The 22,564-nt window shown below is 44.7% G+C and overlaps 1 protein-coding gene across 2 annotated transcripts in view; it reads right to left on the reverse strand.

The window, feature by feature from the left end:
• SETD3 (SET domain containing 3, actin histidine methyltransferase) overlaps nt 1-22,564 on the reverse strand; it is a 74,236-nt gene that overhangs the window by 45,017 nt on the left and 6,655 nt on the right. For both annotated transcript variants that reach the window (XM_046647441.1, XM_046647440.1), the window contains exons 2-6: nt 14,065-14,174; nt 11,910-12,002; nt 9,373-9,521; nt 7,096-7,168; nt 6,530-6,786 (exon numbers count right to left, since the gene is read on the reverse strand). In XM_046647441.1, the coding sequence (XP_046503397.1) occupies nt 6,530-6,786; nt 7,096-7,168; nt 9,373-9,521; nt 11,910-12,002; nt 14,065-14,167 (675 nt within the window). In that variant the 5' untranslated portion in view covers nt 14,168-14,174. The remainder of the gene's footprint in view (nt 1-6,529; nt 6,787-7,095; nt 7,169-9,372; nt 9,522-11,909; nt 12,003-14,064; nt 14,175-22,564) is intronic.

Genomic DNA, 22,564 nt, shown 5'->3' on the forward strand with positions numbered 1-22,564 from the left:
CCCCAGTGAGAACCATGAATACAGAGAAAAGGCGTTTCATTTCTTGAGTCCCCCAGAGGCTGCTGAAAGTAGGGCTGGGAAAACCAGAAGAAACGAAGAACACTAGCTTCTTAGAAGGTAAAGTCTGTACCTATTTGACCTGCTATAACAGTACACAAAACAAGCAAACAGTTAAAAATACAAATCAGATTTCTTAAATGACATATCTGTAGCCTTTATTTATAAAAATGATGAAAATTAGATACGTTTAAAATGAGTAATTTACAAAATCAGAAAGCTAAAATAAAGACACAATAAAGACACAGTAAGGACAACACATGTACACTTAACACAAATTAATAACGGTCAAGGTCAGCTATCAGGACAAGCAAGTACACAGGTCGGGGCATTTCAACAAGACAGCCAGAAGCTCTAACAAAGATTACAAAGGTGCCGGAAACTCTCCAGAGAATATGCAAGCCTGGGCTGATTTTCTTAAGTTCCAGTGTCTTCCTGTATTTTATATCACTAAAAGCCGAAGTGGTAAGGATAACAAGGGAGAAGCACCAGCTTCATCACAGCTTGCGGGAAAGCAAGCGGCTTCATGGCTTCCTCCATGAATGAATCTCTCCCATCTCTACAGCGTGAGATCAAAGGCTGACAGGAGGGACATTCTGTACAGAGCTGGAAAACTGCCAGCAGGCGAGCCCTGCGCAGGCTCTGGGATGGTCCTGACAAGCACGACCCCGCAGTCAGCAAGTCACGGCCAGCTTTCTGTAAATTACAGCCGAGGAGAGGGATTTCAAACAAGACTGTTGTGCCCTTAACACTAGACCGGCTCTTGGTCCCAAAATTAAGACCAGAAACAACTTTAGAGAGGAAAGGACATGCGTATGGGTCTGAACCCTGCCCAGGGCGTGGGCGCCCTCAGCCTCTGGCAGGCTGCCCCCAGTTCCAACTGCTCATTTGCAAAGGGAAGACTAACGCCTCCCGGGCAGGGTGACTGTAAGGGTTGAAGCCCTGAGAGGAGACAGGAGGCAGTGCTGGGGGTCCTCTGTTCCTGAGCAGTTTTCCGTCTGCAGCCTCGGTTCCCCACGACGTGCTCAGGAGCCACTCCCACCCTCCTTAGCCCTACCCTTCCCTGTCAGGCTGGTCCCACGGGGTTCACCACGCAATACCACGACCACCACTTACAGGCCATGACGGGAGAGGCCCCTTGGCCAATTCAGATGAACAACTTGAAAACAGAAACCATTCTTTCCCTTCACATCCCATAATCTCTACCCAGGTCCATTACCACAGAGCCAAGGACTCAACCTTGATTCGCGGCTCAATGACCGCAATCCCTCCAGCCTCTTCCATCGGCCCCTCTCACCCTCGCCGTCTCTCACCCTCGCCGTCACCTCTGACGCTGTTCCTTCCCCCTTCCCTTCTGCAGCTACTCACACCCCTCAGCCCTCAGTCAGTAGATGTGACATTGGCAAGAAGGGGCTGAGAACAAAAATGTCACATATGAAACACATTTGCCTCCAGGGGAAAATTTAAGTGGGAATGAGGTCAGGAGAATGGTATCTGGGAAGCAGTGTCCATGGCCATGCTTTCAATTTTGTGCTGTTTACAACTTTAAGTCTAAAAAATTATTTCATAATAAAAGGTTCAAATAAAAATCTGTGTATCCCCAGAGATGCTAGTCCCTGTGCCCAGGTGTGTTACCTCCCACTCGGGAGACACTCGATAAAGAGAGGGGAATTAATTAACCAATCAAGGGGACACGATGGGTTAAAAACAAAAAGAGGAGAGTAAATCCAAGGTCAGGAGGAGGGGAAGGACCAGCAGACGAGGAAGCTGACTACGGAGACCCCACGCCGCCCCAGGAACGATGTGGAGCACGCCCTGTACATAAGCTGGGAAGCGCCTGCTCACGACCTCTCCACCAGAGGAGCGAGTTACACGTGTGCGTGTCCCCTCACAGTGCTGCTCACTACATGCAGCTACACTCATCTACAAGCAGGTTTAGATGGTGACGTCTATCGCCCGAGAGTTTCAGGGCCTCGGGGTCGTTAAAGTAAGCTAGTGCTCAGAGGATTTTACTCTAATGTGGTGCTCGTTCCTGAAGGCCTTATGTATGATCAGATTTCTCTATGTAGATGTGAGCTTTAGGAAAACAGAGGCTAAATCCATCCTGGCAATTTACGTCCTGTGCTATTCTTGTGGGGCTCGTCAGAGCGCAGAAAGGCGAGAAACGGGAGAAGCGACTGTTTGCATTTAGCCACAACTGCCACGGGATGCCAAGAACCGAAAGTGACATCTTCCTCTGTCTCTTGGCGGGCCCTGTTCTCAGCAAGTTGTGAGTACAGCTGCTGGAATCCTCTCACTACAGCCCTGGCCAGGCAGGAGAAGTTGCCTGTTCAAGGAAGAAGTCAGCTTAAGGCTGCCTTACCCCGTCCTGAAGCGTAAGGCAGGAGAAGTGGACGCTTGCTGCAGGAGATGCTGCCTTGAAACAAAATTCACGTCAGTTAACGTGCAAACGGGCGTCTCCATCTACATACATTCCCCGGCACCTCTCCGATTGTTCCATTAACACTAATAAGGAAACCCAAGTAAGGTGGGACAAATCACTTAAATTATAAGATCAATGGAAAAATCGTAATTTTATAGATATGCTTCTATTACACTTGTGTTTACTTAAAGAACATCATATTCAAGTTCAACAACACAGGAAAACGTGCACGTCCCTAGGACAGCTCTTAACCTTGCAACAAGCTGGCACCATCAGAGTGCCAGGTCCATTAAATGGGAATATCAATTAAACACAGTCCATTCACAGGGTCCATGAATTTCTTTTTCATTGACATGGGTGAGAAATATTTATACTATCATTCGACTATGTTAAGTCAAGTCAAATCTAACATAATTTGCTTCACTTTCACACAATTACACTACTTCAAAGTCAGGTGTAAGCCAAATCCTACTTTTCCACTGATTTCTACCACAAAAGTGGCCACATATTTCCATGCAAAAGTCTCACCTTGGAACTGAACTTTGGAATGTCCTGATCTTCTAGGAGTATTTTTATGGGGTTTAAAACGCCGAGACAGTTTTAAATGCCTTTAAACTACCTGTCACCATCAATCTTCTCTTCTTCCCTGGTCCCCTTTTCACAAACTGACAGAAATTTTACCACCACTCAGGGTTCTCAGTCCCCACAAGCTTTCCCAGCATTTGGCTGAGCCACAATTTCTAAATTTAGCTTCCTGAGTTCGGGTGTTGACATTCCTCAACCCTTAAGCTGAAGAATAAAGTTTCACCAGCAGGTGCTATATCAATACAAGGTGCGCTCTCAAAGTCTCTCAGTTTGAGGCTTCTGGTTACATACTATCCTCTGTTGAATACCTAAAGGACACACTGTATACTGAATGTCTCAAGAAGAATACAATGTAGAAAACTCAAAATACCATCAGGCCCAAGTCCCAGCACCATAAGGACCAGCAGAGGCCTGGAAAGACTATCTTAAACAAACTCTGTAAAGAAAGTTAGAGAGAAAAGGTAATCTGAACTAACAAGCGGACGCACTAAAAAGCCCTTGACCAAGGAAATATGCTGCAACGAAAGAGGACAGGAAATTATTTTTCTAGTTTTTAAGCAACAACAACCAGAGAGAGAGAAAGAGAAACATTAAAATAAAAACTGCAATACAGAGAAATCTACCTAAAGGAAACTATAATTACTAGAAGTTAGTACTAGTGCTACTTTTCTCTTAGAATAAAAATCCTAAAGCCTGCAGCAAGATGGAAGGCTGAACTGACTATTAAGACTTTTCCGTGCGCCATTCCCAGGGACTTGGGATCACCACCCTAGACACATGGAACAGAATCGTGCTTGCTGTCACACCACTGATGCATCAGGAGACAGTGGCCAAGAGCTGTCGCTGGCAGACCTTCAAGCCAGAAGTCAGCTCAGAAGAATACTAATGGGTTTCAGTTCAGGCGCATCGCTTGGTACAGGCCCCGGGAAAATGACGTTTAATGGAAAGTCATAACAAAAAACTGCATATCAGGTTCTAGAATTTGGACCCCCCAAAAGGTATGAAGTGTTTGTGATACAGTGCACATGTGCATTTCTCTGGGAAGAGGGTTCCCATGACCCTGAGAAAGGTTAAGAGTCACAATGCCAAAAAACCCCAAGTGAGGGCCGGTCACCGTACTGAAAGTGTTCAATATGAACTGCTGGAATACTCCCCACGCTCTCCTGAGTGATAGGGTACTGATGGAGTGGTCAACTAAAGAGAGCAAAGGGCCAACATCTGACCCTGGAAAAGCATGAAAAGAGACATGGTTTGGTACTGAGGTGAGACAACACAACGCTAATAAACCGGCAGCAGGACAACGTTAACATTTGTGCTTACTCTGAACCATCACTCAAGACTCCTGTAAGCAACGAGAACACTCTAAAACTAGAAAAACAGCTAGGCTCAAAACATGGTTTGTAAAGAGAGAACTTTTGATTAAATCTGTTTTTCTTTGTCATGAAGCCCTATGCAAAAATCTCCTACCCCACAGCCTATACCATCCCGGTCATCACAGCAGCACACCTCATTCTTAAACTGAATCGCTAAGAAATTTTCTCTAAAAGCTCATTATGAAGGATTTTCAATTTGTAATGATTCCGTTCTGCTGCCTATTTTTACTAACGATAAGTGACTGTCACATTTTCTTCTTCTGAAAAAGAACCACACCTAGACTAAACACATTGTCGGGATAACAGTGTTTACTGCATGTAAAGCCGTGCTTCTCCCGTTGGAAGCACTGCAGTGTGGGTTCCCCAGGGACGCCAGTGTGCGGACAGTCAGAGGAAAGATGGGGCTGTTTCCCTACAACACCAGCCTGACTTAACGGTACAGCACTTAATAGGATTTTCGTTTTTTTTTGAGGAAGATTAGCCCTGAGCTAACTGCTGCCAATCCTCCTCGTTTTTGCTGAGGAAGACTGGCCCTGAGCTAACATCCATGCCCGTCTCCCTCTACTTTATGTGTGGGACGCCTACCACAGCATGGCTTGACAAGCGGTGCCATGCCCGCACCCGGGACCCAAACCCGAGAACCCCGGGCTGCCGAAGCGGAACCTGTGCACCTAACCCCTGTGCCACCAGGCCGGCCCCACTTAACACAATTTTTAAACTACAACAAACAGAAATATTTGCATGAATTTTTTTATTTTTTTGAGGAAGCTTAGCCCTGAGCTAACATACACCACCAATCCTCCTCTTTTTGCTGAGGAAGACTGGCCCTGAGCTAACATCCATGCCTCTACTTTATATGTGAGACACCTGCCACAACATGGCTTGACAAGCAGTGCCATGTCTGCACCCAGGATCTGAAGCAGCAAACTCCCAGGCCGCCAAAGCGGAATGCACGAACTTAATGGCTACACCACCAGGCCGGCCCTACATGAATGTTTATGATTTAAAAACATGAAACCAAAAACCAACAGTAAAAATATAAGATTTGGAAGCAACTGAGTTTGTGATGGGTCACTCTGGCGTTAGTCCCGGGTCTTGCAGAAAAACTCTTCATTATCCTTGGCCACTAGGAGTTTTTTAGTAGAAAAGGTTAAGAAATACTGACATAAGGTACTGCAGAGACAGAGGGAGAAGCAATTTAAAACGATGAAAAACAAAACAACCAAACAACATGGCCTGAAGGATGGAAACACAAAGAGCAACATAAAGTGAGCATTTCTATGAGTACTCCAGGATCAAGGGCCTCATGCAGAGCAACTCACCTCGTCCGCTCAGCAGCCCTTGGGAGTCAGCTGCTGCAGCTCCCACTTTACAGGGACGGGAAGGGAGCACGGAGATGCGCCCAAAACGACACAGCTGCAAGCGGTGCTGTGGGGATTCGAACCCGGGCAGGCTGGCTCCAGAGCCCGCCCTCTCAGTTACCACACTGCACCGCTGAGGGGGCTTCATCCACAGTGTCCTTCCTGTTTCCCAGAGAAATGTACGCCTCATGGCCACAGGCACTGAGGCCTTGTTCACACATCTCAAGAGATTTTTATATGACACTTTTACTTAGAACCAATTAAAATTAATATAATACACAGCACACTTCGAAAAACATAAAGAAATCAGTCTCATAATTTAGTAAATTAACTGCCAATATTTTACTACTAATATATATGAAGAATCCACAAATGAACTTTCACTTTCTTGGAAAATTTATACAAAGAGCACCTTTTTGTATTAGATACATTTTTATAGCTTTTAAACTTTCATTGTAATCTTTTGTTTTCAGAAAAACACAGTGACTTTCATAACTTGGGAACAACTGCTGCTTATATGAACACTGGACACGGATGAAGTCAGATATCGTCAAACCGTATGTCAGTGCTATTTCTGCAAAAATGGAAACAGCGTACTAGAAGGCCTTTTAATTTAGAAAGCGAAATGTTTAAGCATCCTTAATAAGATATCAAGAGGAACATTTCCGCAATCGATTTCCCTTTCTCCCGCAGCCTGTTAAACACACATTTCAAAGGAGCCAGCTGCTCACCTGGATGACTCTATAGAAGTAGGCATACTGCCGAGCCGTGTTCTTATACTGGCTGAAGACGTCGTGTACCGCTTGCGTTGACTGAAGATACCGAACTTCATCTTCTTCAAAGTAGAGAGGAGTATCATATTCGCTGGGGAGGGTCTGAATGTAGGGCTGCCAGAAAGAGTTAGGGTCGGCTCGCTCACACAGCAGATGAAAGGCCAGAGTGATGTTTCCCATGGCTTGAAGAATTCGGTCTTGAGAATATAAGGGCCCTGAAGGAACCCAGAAGTTAAAAGCATAAGTTCCACAAACTTCCTGAAAAAATATTCATTTAAAGTATATATTAAAGGTCTGGAAATAACTAAAAATTCTTCTAACATTTAAAGTAATGTGCACCTTTCTTTTCACACTCTTCTACTATGTCAGATTATGAGCATGGAAAACACTTCATGTGGAGTTGGGAGAATATTTCACTAGTTAGGAAAACAATCAAATATGGTCCTTAGCTCCACAAAATGAAATTTTATGTATTTTTATCATTTACGCTTTGTCTTGAACAAACAGTCAGAAATTATTCTCACCCAACACTGAATTTTTAGCAGATTCAACGGTCATTAGTAATTTTCGTGGAACCCATAAAAATAATTCTTCTGCCTGGAGGGAAAAAAATGAGAAAATAGTAGAATCATCAAAACATGTTACCATCTTCAGTCCAACTATATCTATGGTTAGAAATCCAATCACACATGAAACACAACTTAAGGTTGCATATCAGCACTTCATTTCTAATTACAAATATATTTTAAAATGTAACTATCGATGTTATAGTTAAATGAGCAGAAGCATGGCTTAAAATGTTATTTCCAATAGAAAAATTAACCACATATACTGAGAAGACAAATAATCAAAAAAAGGACTTTCAACTTTAATTTGAAGCAAATATAACAATTTGGGGTAGAGCACAAAGGTGTTTGTTCTTTGCTGTACTTATATTTTTAAGTTCTAAAAACAAAACAAAGCAAAATTTCTACCTCCAACAAACACCCTAACGTGTCAATGTGAATGCTCCTGCCATGGATTTTCTGAAGCTGGAATAACATTCCTTCCGCTATGAGCCTGTCTTCAAAGCACAATGGTTACCAGCAAAAGCACAAGCCCATAAGACGTATTTTGCTTACTAATTTTCTTTCCAAATAATCATCTCATTTTTTGGCAATATGAGATGCTTCTTTTCAGTATATTCTATGTGTGTATCTACATTGCTTAAAACACGCAGAAACTCATCAAAATATATACATTAAATACATGTAACTTTTTGTTTTGCTTTTTTTGGGTTTTTTTGGCGGGAAGATTCATCCTGAGCTGACATCTATACCAATCTTCCTCTACTTTGTATGTGGGATGCCTCCACATCATGGCTGATGAGTGGAGTAGGTCCACACCCGGGATCTGAACCTGCGAACTCCAGGCCAGTGAAGCAGAGGGCGCAGAACTTTAACCACCCAGCCATGGGGCTGGACCCCAAATACATGCAGTTTTATGTCTATCAATTATACCTCAATAAAGCTTAAAAAATATGCACACAGTAAAGACAAACCATGGCTAAAATATTTGGGGCAGCATCCACATTAATGATGCCTCTCGTTTCATATGGGAGAACAACGTGTGGCATCTTGTTTACCTTTGCCTTCTACTGATGTCTACTATTTGAATTATTTTTAGTGTCTTGTCCCTTACTATCGATTATAAGCATCATGAAGGAAGAGATCCTGGTTTTTTTGGAAGCCTGTTGCAATAGCAAGCACAGTACTACTCACACACTAGATATTTAACAAGTACCTAATAAACCAGTGTATGGTTTTTCAATGTATCAATTAACAGTTAACTACAACTTGATCAAAAATGTTGCTGGAAGTTTGAGGGGGCCCAAATAAATAACACTCATTTCCCCCACCCAAGTTCTGAACCAACTGAGAGAGACACAAGACGACAACAGATGGTCACCCAAAATATCACCTACTGAATCCCAGAATTAGACAGACTCCCCCACCTAGTCGCAGGCAGAACTGGAGCCATGCAGGCCTCTCCATGTGTGGCCAGCCCCTGTACAACTCAGGGTGGAGCGCACAGCAGAATGAATGCATGGGCAACTAGCTCCCCTGAGAAAAAGGCCAAGCCAAGTTCCTTCTCCCAAAATCATCAAGCAGATTAAATTACGCCTTCTCTCTAGGAGAGGCCTGAGTGAGGGGCAGAAAGAGGCCAGGAATGTCAGGGTGCTGCTGCTCCCTTCATCCGGAAGGAGGGACCAAGAGGGGAGAAAAAGCATGCGTCTCTTAGCAGATGTATTTTTCTCTTCTTCTTTCCCTGTCACCTCTGGTGTTGCCATTTCAGTAAGTGGTACCTCCAACCACTCAGTTATCCATTCCAGCAAACTGGTGAGCATCTTCGACTCTGCCTGTCCTCCACCCCACCCCTCATCCAATCCATCACAAGGTCCTGTGCGCTCTTTCTCACTACCACCTGAGCCCACATCCTTCTCTTTATTTCAATCTCAAAATCCTGGGAGGCATGTTCTGTGGTTTCAGGAATGTGAACTGACTTACCCCCAGTGGCTGGTTATTAGCACAGCTCCTACGGAAGACGAGCTGGAAGGGGCTGCCTGAACCCTGGGTAAGGCTCTTCCAGGCCCACGTGGTCAGTGAGGAGGCTGCTGTGGCAGAGACAGGGAGTGCTGGCTGCACACTGCCTGTGTGCCCAAGGCTCAGAACAAGCCTCAGGCATCTCTCTCCACGTCCTGCGCCCTCCACACCACAGTCCAAACACATTTAGACCCCTCGACCAACCGTTTATAAACTCACCTTGATATCTCTTGTTGCTCTCAAACCAAAGCCCTCTTCTTTGAAGTTAACCATTTCAAAACCATCAACAGAAGCTCCATTCTCAGAGGCCCATTTCATGAGATCAGGAAAGTAATCTTCTCTTTTTCCATCAAAAGTCACAGACAGACCTGTATCAATCCAGGTTTTAGAAAACAAGAGCTACTTGAACGACATATGTCATTCACACTGCTCTCAGAAAATGAAAAACAGAACATAACAACACTAGATATAGTAATAACACTCCAATCCTGGAAAAAATCAAAACTAATCACCCAGTAGTCACAGTACATATCTTAACTAGCGACTGGAAAGGCGAATTAAAATCCTAAACCCCCTCTTGGTTACAGAGAAGTAGTTGCATGAATATCTACTATTAGGTTCTATTAGTAACACCATGGGGAGGGGAGCCTTCAATGCCACTGCAGACGACAGGGCGCTCTCTCTTTCAAGTCCAACAGACCATCTTTCACATGCACAGTTGCTTTCACAGAATTCCCACGAAAACAACAATGAGCAGGTCACACACGTGCCCAAGGAGATGGGTAAGGATGACCACCGCAGCTCTGACTCTAGGAGCACACAGCTCTGCAACAGAACTCTGCCGAGCAGTTTAAATGAGCTGGATCTATCCGGACCAATCAATGAAACACCATGGATTTTAAGAAAACCAAGCAGCATGATATCACTTATGTAAGTTGCAAATTTACCAATTACTACCATATATTTTTATGGGGTTAAAGACAAACACCCCCCAAAGGGAGAAAAGAGAAGGGGATGGAAGTGTGGGGCCTCAGCTAAATGTGCAATGTCTTCTTTCTTGAAAACAAATACAAACACAAAACAAGGCACAGAGGGAGGGAAAGGGAAGCAGACCGGCAGGTGGGAAAGGATGACAGGAGAACGTGAACCAGTGAGACTGAAGAGGACGCAATTGGGTAGTAGATTCTCAGGCGTCATTATATCATTGTCTGGACTTTTCGGCATGTTTGAAATATTCAAAAGGATGGAAACACCATTTTTTCAGTTTTGTTTTGCTTTTCTCCAACTCTTTAGTTTGGAAATTTTCAAACTTACAAGAATGTTGGAGGAATAGAACAATGAACATTCAAATACGCTTTGTTTCAGTCCACCAACTTGCCACACCAGCTCTTTCTCTCTCTCTTTTTCTCTCCCCTTCCCTCTCTCTCATTCTCTCTCCAAAATACTTGAAAGTTGCCGACAGCATAACCCTTCATCCCTAAATTGTTTTTTATTTAGATTAATTGACATATTATAATAGTTTCAGGTGTACAAAAACTATTACTTCTTTTTGATGACTATAAGGAGAGGAACGGGAAATTTACTAACACGAGGAGCTGGGCATGCAACCCAGCCCAGGTGCCTGTGGCCATGTCACCACCATATAATTAATGGTCAACTGGATTTGTGAAGTCGGATTGCCTGGCACAGAGTTGTGCCATACTAGGTATGCAAAGATGTCTGCTAAATGAAGGAAAGTGATTTTGTTAGGGGTGTTCTAAGACAGAATTTATTCTTCACTTATTGAGAACTAACAAATGCCCTAACTTTAGGGTCAGTTGTAATAAACCGTCTATACTCAGAACAGACACTCAGGATATACAAAAATGTTTCAGCCACCGATTTGGTGAGCCAGGATTAGCACAGTCTACCATTTAGTGCAAATAAACACATTATAAAGGAACCTGTCACCATCTGGGGTTTGAGACCATCTAAACTAAAGACTGCGTGTTTGCAGATGTGTATGGGGGAGCAATAAACTACCACTTCAGAAAGCAAATAAAAAACAAACCCTCTCGTGACTCACTTTCACGACAATAAATAAGAAGGGAGTCTAAGCCAGTTTTTCTGATCCTTTTAAAGCAGGCTCCTTATTATGTGTTCTCCTCCCACCTTCCCTGTGGCTCTGCATACCAATCTTTACTTTTTGTGCTTTACAGAACAAAAACAATAGGTATGCTGAATAAGCTTTTCCAAACGGACACTTGGCCCCATCACCAGCCTGGCTGAGAATCATTACGATGTCTACCGAATACATCATGAAAAACACAGCTTGGGAGACACAAGTACGTCTCTCATTTAATCGAGATATGTTTGAGTCCAGTACGTATCTTGATAAGACACTGACCAATCAGTACATATCTGTGTGCTGACCATACACGGTATCATGTACTGACCTCAAATCCTAATGGAAACATAGTATGGAAAAACAGATTTAAATATATATTTCATAAAATAAAGATAAAGTTGTGTCATTTTAGCCCCCAGATACAAACATTTTTACCCCTTCCAAAGCAGATAACAGCACCTCAGAGACGGGAGAGGTCCTGATCATTTCCCAGGGCGAGCTCGCTCCCCTATCTAGGAGCCCCTTCACAACCATCCTTCAGAGAGGTGTGCCTGACACTGAGAACTTTACTCCTCTTAAAACCCTTCTGACTTATGCCACATCCCTACATGATTTTATTAAAATATGATTATCATTCTGGAAAACTTACCTTTTTGTTTTTTTCGTATTTTCTCAACTAGAGACCGGATCTGCACATATTCTTCCCATTCTTTTCCTGGGCCAGGTGCAGGACTACTGCATTCTGTAACATAAAAGCCACGGTACTCAGACATGTCTTTCTTTCAACTTAACCTGTCAGTCTTCAGAAGAAAGAGTATTTGGGTTTTGTTATTGCTGTTGAGTTTCTTTGTGGTGTATGTGTGAGGAAGATTGTCCCTGAGCTAATATCCACGCCAATCTTCCTCAGTTTTGTAAGTGGGAAGCCACCACAGCGTGGCTTAATTAGCGGCACATAGGTCTGTGCCCAGGATCTGACCCTGTGAACCTGAGCCACCAAAGCAGAGTACACAAGCTTAACCACTATACCAACAGGCCAGTCCCACAGTCGATTTATTTTTAAAGGACAAAGATACCACAGCCACAAGGATAAATGTGAGAAGTATAAATCAGGTGTACTTTTCAAAGTATATAAACCCTCTCAAATGCCACTTATTCAACTGTGGCCCCAGGACCTAAGTGTGAGCACCTAGCTTGCATCCAGCTTATTCTTGCTGCTCTGATAAATTTTCCTCGGATTACACTTGTAAACAGGAAAATCTCAAAAGCTAAGCTAAAATGTAGAACACTTCCCTGAAAACTCTTCTAGATGGTAAAAAGAAGGTAATATTAAAAGTCAATATTTCTTTCCTGTTAAACCCCAAAACAATGGCTCTCTAAGGGAACCAGTTAAATTGGACATAAGGACAATTAGTCAACAAACATTTCACATCCATGTGTAAGGCTCTATATTAAGCATTCTGGGGGAGTTACAAAAAGAGACAGCACAGTCGCTGCTAAAACAGAAGCTAAGATTCTCCTGCAGAGCCAGAACCGAAAGACCAACGCCCGCAAAGGGCCCACTGCTTTGGAAGGCGGCACCCTAGGTACCCTGCCTATCAAGAGCTCTTTCCTTTTTAATTAACTGTATCAGTTTAAAGAACAGCCCCCTTCCCATGCTTCTGCTAAACTTCTTGGCCCCCTTTGTTCTCCAAGGAACACAGAGTACGTGGTAAATAATTAACAATAACTAGTTATGTGTTGACTCATAACTGTTAAGGTTAAGCAGTCTTACTTCAATCTTCCATCAGCAAACACTGACAGAGGCTCGGAAATACAAGGAGACAGAGCCTGTCCTCAAGCTGCTACAGTTGCGTGGGGGCGAGAGGCGGTAGTGGTCAAGTACGTCAGTGCTCTGGGGGGCCCACACTGCTCTTGGGGGCTGGGGGGGGCGGAGGGTCCATGGGACATTCAGGGAGGGACCTGCCCCAGACTGGTTGCTGCCTGCTTCTGTCAGGGAGAGAAAGCTAAATTTTTATTTGGGGTTTAGCCTGTCACATAATCTAAACATAAGGGGCAAAGAAGATGAGACAAATGTTCAAAGAGTGATCACTGCTAATTTGAAACACACATGGCACCAATTTAAATTCACAACTACAAAAAGGAGTTACCAGTGTACACTAACTCTCTGAAGCAAGGACAGGCGCTTAGGAGATACTGAATCTCCTTGAGCCAACAACTCATAACTTCAGCGTGTGAGAACTGGAAAGCGATGACGGAATCACTGAAAAGAAAAGTGAGGCATTCTCGTAAGGGAGCGGAGCTCCAGAGTATGCTCTCTGAGGCACGCTGTGCTCGCCTGGGGCCTGACAACCTGTAAGGCCCCCTCACACGCCACTGCTCACCAGGCCCCCGCTACACTCCCGAGACGGTCCTCACCGACACGAACACTGAGACGCAGAGGGCTTAAGTAATTTGTCTGAGGCCACACTGTTAAAAAGAAGTTGAGTTTGTCCCTGTCCACCGTGCCCAGGGAAGACCGTGTTCCAGGAGGCTGTGCGAGAGGCTTTACATTCATTACTTCACCAAGCCTCGTTAACAGTTACAGGCACCAACAGGTGCAGGATCTCCCTTTCCACAGAAGGGGAGACTGAGGTTACAGAAGGTCTGTGACAAGCCCAGGTCACATGGCTAACAAGCTGGGACTGACCACAAGTTTGTTTCACTTCACGCTCCACCGTCCCAGTGACTCTCCCACGCACACAGCACCGAGGATGCAGAGGAGCGACAAGGCACACAGCCCACGTAAAGCCGGGAGCGGAACTTACTCTGCAGCAGCTCGCTGGTTAGGTTCAGGGTTTCCTTCGGTGACACACTTGCTGTAGCACCAGTGCCTGATTTCTGCGTTTTCACTCGACTCTTCTTACCCATTTTCTGACTACAGAGAAGAGAAAGAAAAGACAAAGAGAAAAACATTACATTCCCAAAGAACAAAATCAAGTAATGCAATGTGCACAGTGGTGGCTTAGCCTTAAGACACTAAGATCTGACCTCACGTGCCATATCCTTAAGTTTCCTTCCAGAGAAAGAAATGGGTTACAAATATAAGTATTTGGAGATTCTCAAATGAAACAAAATCTGTATTCTAGTCTCTGGAAGAAAAGTTTGTTCCTTTTCACCTATAAAAACTATAGAATCAAATTTTACTCTAATTTTTTTCAAATTACACAGGTTTTACTACGTATACTAAAATATTTTTCCATGATACTACAGAGATAAAAGTCATGTACACATACATGTACTCACACACGATTATACAAGCATAAAAACCTATAGATTCTCTCCCCACTTTGCTTTAAAAGAATCATTTTCCATTAACAGTAACTCTATCATAAGCAACAGATTAGATTTTCTGGACAAATACTGAAGACACTTTACAGCTCAAAGAAATTCAGAGGTAAGTCTAATTCCCTCCTTTGGTTCCATGGGAAATGCAAGGTGCTTGCCCAGAGTTTCACAGGAAGTGGATGGCAGACCGTAGACTTGACTGAGGTTTCCCAGCACCTCCCAATCAGGCGCTTCAACCACACACGGTCCTGTATGGTCTAACATATAAGAATGAAATGGAATTAAAGAATGTTCTACAAGCAGACGAGATAGTGGGGCACAGGATGCACCCACAGCATGCTGGGAAAAGACCTCAAGGAGATAACGTTTGTCTGAAACATTTCCTAACAGTGGGCCTCGAGATGTGTCTTGAAGAAAGTAAGGGATTGGGATGTGTGGAGAAAGGGCAGGCAGTTCAAAGGCAAGGACAGGAACGACGAAACACAAAGGAGCCCAAGGGGAGAGTCTCGGGGGAGCAGAGGAGATAAGACTGTCTGAGGAGGCTCATCTGAGCATTCACCTGAGAGAGAAGCACCTTAGGATGACAACCCAAGAAGATGGAGCGAGTACTCAGCCAGGAAGCTGCTGGAGCAATCCATACACTAATTAACAACGAACACCACGACGCTGCTCCACGGAGCCCTCCCCGTTACACCGACCTCAAGGGAGAACCAAAAAACGTACTCTGGCCCATCTGTTTTCTACAAAATACAATGACTACTGTTGTGTGGAGAACTGTGATGGGATAAAGGTTTAAAATGCATATTCTCCCACTACACAGATGATCACTGATTCTGTTGTAACTGAATCCATGCAAATATGGGTCATGTGCTAAAATAACAGAAAACAGCATTCTTCAAAGGGCGACGACACACGTCTTCTCTTATGTACCTAACATGCGAAGCATAATGTATAACTCATGCATCTAAGAAGTCTTCTAAAACTCAGTGTGCAATATGGTATTGTGAGTATACAATACTCAGTGAGCAAGACACAATATCCTGGAATAAAGGGGAACAGGTAAAAAAACCTAAAATTTTTGCAGCAAGAAAAGGAATGAGTTGTTTTGAGATCAAAACCAGAAAAGAAGAAATGGGGGAGCAGGAGCAGGAAGAGTTTAAGCCCCTTTTCCTGCACTTAACGACTAGCTTCTGAAAGGAGAAAGTGGTCCCGTGTTTACTCTTCACAGCCAAGAATGACGGAGCACCTGCCACTCTTCTTTGCATCTCAGGTCTCTCTGTTTGGACCCTGTGGAGGACTGCTGAACTTGACTCCAAAATAACTAAGCCGTAGGTCTGGAAAGAAAGACTTCAATCACACTTCCACACACAGCTTGGCAGGAAGAAGCGGAGAAACTCGCGGTGGTGACGAGCTTGCCCGGCCTCTCTCTTCAGCCCTCCTGGCTAGCCCTCCTGGGTGTTAGGCCCTCAACAACTCGAGAACTCCTAGGAGGAGGCGCTCCAGGACTCTCCCCTTCTCTTAGCAGGCCTGGGAGAAAGTGAGCCCCAGACGGCCACACCGCTCTGCCCTGGCCCTCACAGTGCAAGGACCCAAGGGCCACAAGCGGGCTTCTTTGCTCTGCCCAAAGCCTCTTACCTCCCCAGCCTGCCTTCAGGTATCCCGACTCCCATCGCTCTTTGGCATTTAGACACCTGTCCTGAGATAATGATCATTAATTAAAACAGCAGCAGCAGCAGCGACCCCGTACGCAGTACTCATCCTCTGCCAGGGGCTGGGCTAAGATATTTGATCTTCCCAGACCCTCTACTCAGTAGACATTATCCTCATCTTTTAGTTGACATTCTCAGAAAGGTGCGGTCCTTTGTGTCTGTCCAACGTCACACATCAGGGTACAGCTGGAATTAGAACTCGGATCTATCTGACTGTAAAGCCTGTGCTCAGCCATCGCCCTGCTGCCTCCGTCTAAATGCAGGGCAAAGGTGCAGTGCACCCCAGAGTGCATGAGGGCTGAAAGGCCTTCCAGACCCAACACCTGACGTCCTGCCAAGTGGCCGCCGGCAAGGGTCTCAGGTCTCCTGCTCCTGTGCACCTCTGGAATTCGTCTCTTGCTTCGACTGTAACACTAACCTCTTCCATGTCTCCCTGCCCAAGCCCAACCCTGTCGCTTAAATCTGCCCCCACACTGCCACCCCTGCCCCAGAACCTCACGCTCTAGCCGTACCCACGGCGCCCAGGCCCTCATACAGGTATTGTCACCTGCCTCCATGCCCTGTCCCTCTACCTGGAACGCCTGTCTCTCCACCTCCCCCATCCCACTCCTTGCCTTCATTGCTTGAGTCACTTACTCAGTAACTCTTGCTTTCTCTAAAAACCCTGCTCAGGCATCACTTCAAAAGCCTTGCTGATCCTCCGAGCTCTAACATTCCCTCCTCTGTACCACCGGATCCCACTGAACCGAAAGACATGTGCACACATCAGTTTTCCTCCAAGATAACAGGCTCCTTGAGGACACTTCCTCTGTCTTATTTGTGTCCCCAACTTCTGGCCCAGAACTCGGCACACAGCAGATGCTCTGTACACGACGCGGTGTGAGCTCCCAGGGAAAAGCATTCCCTCCTTTGGGCAATTCTTACGGCAGGTCAAATTCTGTACTGCTGAAGCTCCTACCCAGGGAGCCACATTTCCTTCTCCTTAGAACATGCAGAAAATGTCTAATTCTTGCCCCATGTGAAAGACCATTAAATACTCGGTCACAATGATTTGAAAACACAATATATTTGGGTATTTATCCAAGAACACGAAAACACTAACTCGAAAAGCTATATTCACCCCTATGTTCATCACAGCATCGTTTATAATAGCCAAGAAACGAAAACAACCCAAGTGTCTATCAATGGACGAATGGATAGAGATGATTCACGGCTGATAGTATTCGGCCATGGAAAAAAAAGGAAATCTTGCCATTTGTGAGACATGGATGGACCTTAGGGGCATTATGCTAAGTGAAATAAGTTAGATGGAGAAAGACAAATACCACATGATCTCCCTTGTATGTGGAAACTAAACAAACAAACAAACAAAACAAAAACAAACTCAAACACAGAGGACAGAGTGGTGGCTATCAGAGAAAAAGGGGCTGGGGGAGGGCGAACTGGGTGAAGAGGGTCGAGCGTACAGTGATGGACGGTAACTGGACAAGAGTGGTGATGACAACGCAGCGCACACAAACACTGAATTATAATACTGTACACCTGAAATCTGTATAATGCTGTATACCAACTTTACCACAACAAAAAAAGGGGGAAAAATCATATTCTTCAACTTGTGAAATTGGAAAGCTTAGGAGAGAAAAAAAGAATATATAAGAGGCATGTGGGGCCAAGAAAGGGTTTCTAAAACAGACTACTTTTGCTGTAGCTGTTTTCAACAAATAAATTGACTGTAGACAATCCCTGACCTACAATGGTTCAACTTAGCGATTTTTCGACTTTACAATGGTGCGGAAGCCATACACATGCAGTAAAAATCATACTTCGAATTTTGAATGTGATTTTCTCCCGGGCTAGCACTATGCGGTCCGATCCTCTCCGGTGATGCCGGGCAGAGGCAGTGAGCCCCGGCTCCCAGTCAGCCCCGTGATCACGAGGGTGAACAACCGACACACTGACAACCATTCTGTCCCCACACAACCACGCTGTTCTCACTTTCAGCACAGTATTCAATAAACTACATGAGATATTCAACACTTTATTGTAAAACAGGCTTTGTGTTAGATGCTTTTGCCCAATTCTAGGGTAATGTAAGTGTTGTGAGCACATTTAAGGTAGGTGAGGCTAAGCTACGATGTTCAGTAAATTAGGCGTATTACATGCATTTTTGACTTACCATATTTCCATCTTACAATGGGTTTATCGAACGTAATCCCATCTTAAGTCAAGGAAGATCTGTACTGCATTAAAATGAATTCCCCACAAAAAAAAAAAAAAGAAAGGAAGGAAGGAAAGCATCATAGATTCCTTTGGTGGTAATATTCTAGAGTTGAGTACATACAACTCAAATTGTTCTCAAGATTTCTTTCTCCTCAAGCCAGAAAACTGCTGGCTTTTAGAAATGAGGAATAGGCATAGAAATACAACACAGGTGAAACTTCAAATCACATCAGTAGATTAGCATGTGGGAGAGCAGCTATATGGAAGGTAATCTTCAAAAGCCCTGGCGGGACTATGACAGTCACTGAAGCCACTCCCAGTTAAGACCCTCACCTCCAGCCCCTTCCCCGCTTCCTGACTCATTTCCCCGCCTCCAGTCCCCTTCCCCCAACACTGCCAGTTAGCCTTTATAAAGGGAGGTACAAGATACAAACAGTAAAGCGCACCACTTGGTGAGTTTATCTGTATGTGTGCACAGATACCACCTCGGGGAAGCCACCCAACAGATCCAGGACTGGCCACACCACCCTTGTGCCTTTCCCAGGTCACAGCCATCCCCAGAAGTGACTGTCATCTTGACTTCCATCACCATCGCTTAGTTTTGCCTGTGCTTAAACTTCATATAAATGGACTAATACAATTCGTAGGCTTCTTTTGCTCAACACAACGTCTTTCCACAGCTCGCAGGGTAACACCCAACCTCCCTAGCACAGCCCTCGAGGCCCTTCACGGCCTCACCCCATTTCACCTGTCCAGCTTTATTCTGCCCATCACCCCTTTAGACATCACAGCCCCAGGGATTTGCTCACGTTCTCCCATTTTTCTGGAATGAGGCTCCCCTCTGCTACCTTTCTGTCTCCTCCTGGCAACATTTTTCATACTTGAAGGCTCAGCCAAAACGACCCCAATGGCCTTGAGGAAATTCTAGGCCCCTCCATGCAGCCCTCCCTCCCATGAGAGTCAGTAAGAACGGGTCAAGTTCAAAGTGATTAACAGATGCTAAAGGCTTGGCTTACTTTGAGATTCAGCCGTTTGGAATTCTCTTTGGACCATTTCCCTCCCACAGAGATTTGGCCCTAATGGAGAGAAAGCAGCTGCCCCATTAGGCAGGAAGAACCTTCCACATAGGTGTTAACTCACTTCTTAATTAAGGAGGGGGCAGGGGTTGCCTGGCCTTGTCCCCAGTGAATGTACCTCCCTAGGGTACAGGAGCCTAGGTCCAGGCCAGCTCTGAATCTGCCCAATCAGAAACGAAGTTTACAGTGACCTCCTCCAGGAAAGTGTCCCAGCTGCCCTGGACCCACTCTGTCCGGAGCCACCACAGCTCTCAGCCCCCTGCACACTGCCTCAGAGCTGTCGCGGGAGCGTTGCCGAGCCTTAAGTTTACTTAAAGAACTCACATTTCTGGAGGCCAGGAGCTCTACGGCCTGGCAGCCATTCTTCTGAACTCTTAGGGCCATCAATGTCTGTAAGATTCAACTGCCTCTGGATTCGATATGGTTTGGCACCAATTCTTCTAGTATTTGTGTGACATCCCTAACTGAAAGTACCTTGAAGGCAGAAGCCCCATATTTACTTGTTTTCACCCCACAAAGCATCAGGCCTTCCCGTCACCATTTGCCAGCTCCCTGCACATTGCCTTCGCTCAGCCCCTTGGCCTGGATGTCATTCCTGGTCTACAGCCTCTCCTCTGCCACTGCGGCCTACACGCCTTCTCCCCCTTGGTAAATGTGTCTACATCTTAGCTAAGTCCACCTCAGCGACAAGGCCCCCCTCCCCACCCTTCCCGAGCACAGCTCTGGAGCCCCATGGCCTCACCTACTACAGGCTACCTTACTTATGTGCCTATTTTACCCACTGTCTCGTGGTGGGAAGACACCAGGGCTTCCATCTCTCCACGATCTGTAGGGTCTGGTATAGTCCCATGCCACAGTCCAGGGTCAACTATTTGCTGACTGAAGGGAGATCTCTGGATATCATATTTGGATATATCAGTGTTCCTTGTGAGTAAGATTTACTTTCCATCATGATAGTAAAGTTTTGTGGCAAGGAACCACTTTGATAAATTCTCCCACAGTGATTAAAACAGTAGTAAAAATGAGACACTTACTATTTAACTACTTCTACTAAAGAACTAAGACAACACTTAAAAGTGAAAATATAAGGGGGCTGGCCCCGTGGCCGAGTGGTTAAGTTCGTGCGCTCCGCTGCAGGCGGCCCAGTGTTTCATTGGTTCGAATCCTGGGCGCGGACATGGCACTGCTCATCACACCACGCTGAGGCGGCGTCCCACATGCTACAACTAGAAGGACCCACAGCTAAGAATATACAACTATGCACCAGGGGGGCTTTGGGGAGAAAAAGGAAAAAAAAATAAAATCTTTAAAAAAAAAAAAAAGTGAAAATATAAATTTATATATATAAAAAATACACAAAATTCACACTTAAAAGATGGTTTCTTTTGGGAATCCAGTTTATTGTTCAAAAAGCTTTAGGATACTAAATTTCATAAGAGAAACCCTCTGATAAACACAAATTTTTCAGTGTTTCTGGTCTCTCACAAAGCAGGAACAAGTCAGTTCCTGACAGAAAAGGAAGAGCTACAGCGTAAGCACATTTTGAAGCTCTGTGGGCACTTGTGACCAGGGGCCCATGCACGTGCGCATCTGCACGGTGCTCTGTGCTGGTCACACATGCCCCCACCACACTCGCAGAGGCGGGCAGTGACCACAGCCGAGTCAGGAGGAGTAGAGCGCACAGCCACCAGCTGCAGCCACACAGCTTCCAACCTGAAATCCTGTAGTATGACCAGCACACAGGCAGGCTCTAAATATAGGTGCACTGGATTCAACAAGCCCGCCAGTGCCCGTGCGCCCAGGCCCATGCTGGTGCCCGAGTGCCCAGGCCCATGCTAGTGCTGTACCAGACAACAAAAAGAGGGAAGGCCAAGCCTGCGGCCTCCAGAGGAGGAAGCCAGGGACCCAGACTCACAGCTTGGAGACCCTCAAATACATAAGAAGAGAACTCAACAGAGGCAGCAAGGAACACACTACAGTTAAAGAAGGGCGACTAAACTTCAAGACTCCGCTTGAGAAGGCGTTAGAATCCAGCGGGAGTGGTTTCCTCAATTCGACCCCCTGCTGCCTTTTTAGCTAAAAAAGCTTTCCCCAACATCATGGATTTGAAAGAACTACCTACCCTCTTCATTTACAATTCAAAAATTTGTTAAACACAATGAATAATTTTCATTGTGATTTCAGCTGAATCTGGGGCTAGATTCCAAGTTTCACAAATGAACCAAATAGGTATCCTGAACATCCTTAATGCTCTCAGTGGAAAAAAGTACCTATTAGAAATTCTTTAAGTTCCTACAAAGATCCAATATTTATCTTCAATATTTATTTCAAATATTTACATTAGAAAAATATAAAGGTGTGCTACATTAAATACATGTATACACACATACTCTCTCTCTCAAGTTAAATTCCAAATATTAGCCAGAAGTTTCAATGCTAAATGAAAGATTTTTCCCCAAAGTTTAGAATGAAATCAGGTGTAACTTACAGATTCTTATTGAATTATCTGAAAAGAAACAAAAGTATACGGTAAAAAAAAGGATTTAAACAACACTGACGATAAAAGAAAATAAGCAGAAAAGCAATACAGGACTGACAGACAAATGGATTCTACAATGATAGGTACAGTCGTTCAAAGGAAGGGGCATCTATAAAAAGCAAGGGCGAGCCAGGAGTTTCACACCTATCTACATTTCTTCACCATCAAGATACTTTAAAAATCTACAGAATACTCAAAATCTGGCTCTTCAAAACACCATAAACTATTCAGCAAGTCCATTAACAATCTCTCTACCTAATAAATAAAACAGGTGTTAGAAGATGGTAAAATACTCAGCACACCCAATCATTATTTAAATTGCTAATATTCAAGTGGCATCTGGAATCAACAGCCACTTCTGACCAATCAGGCGATTCTTTATAATCTGCGTAGTGGAAGAAATAGGTCAGGAGAAAGAAGATAAAGCGCATTTAGA

This window comes from Equus quagga, chromosome 20 (genome assembly GCF_021613505.1).
Source record: "Equus quagga isolate Etosha38 chromosome 20, UCLA_HA_Equagga_1.0, whole genome shotgun sequence".
In the NCBI taxonomy this organism is placed as follows: domain Eukaryota; kingdom Metazoa; phylum Chordata; class Mammalia; order Perissodactyla; family Equidae; genus Equus; species Equus quagga.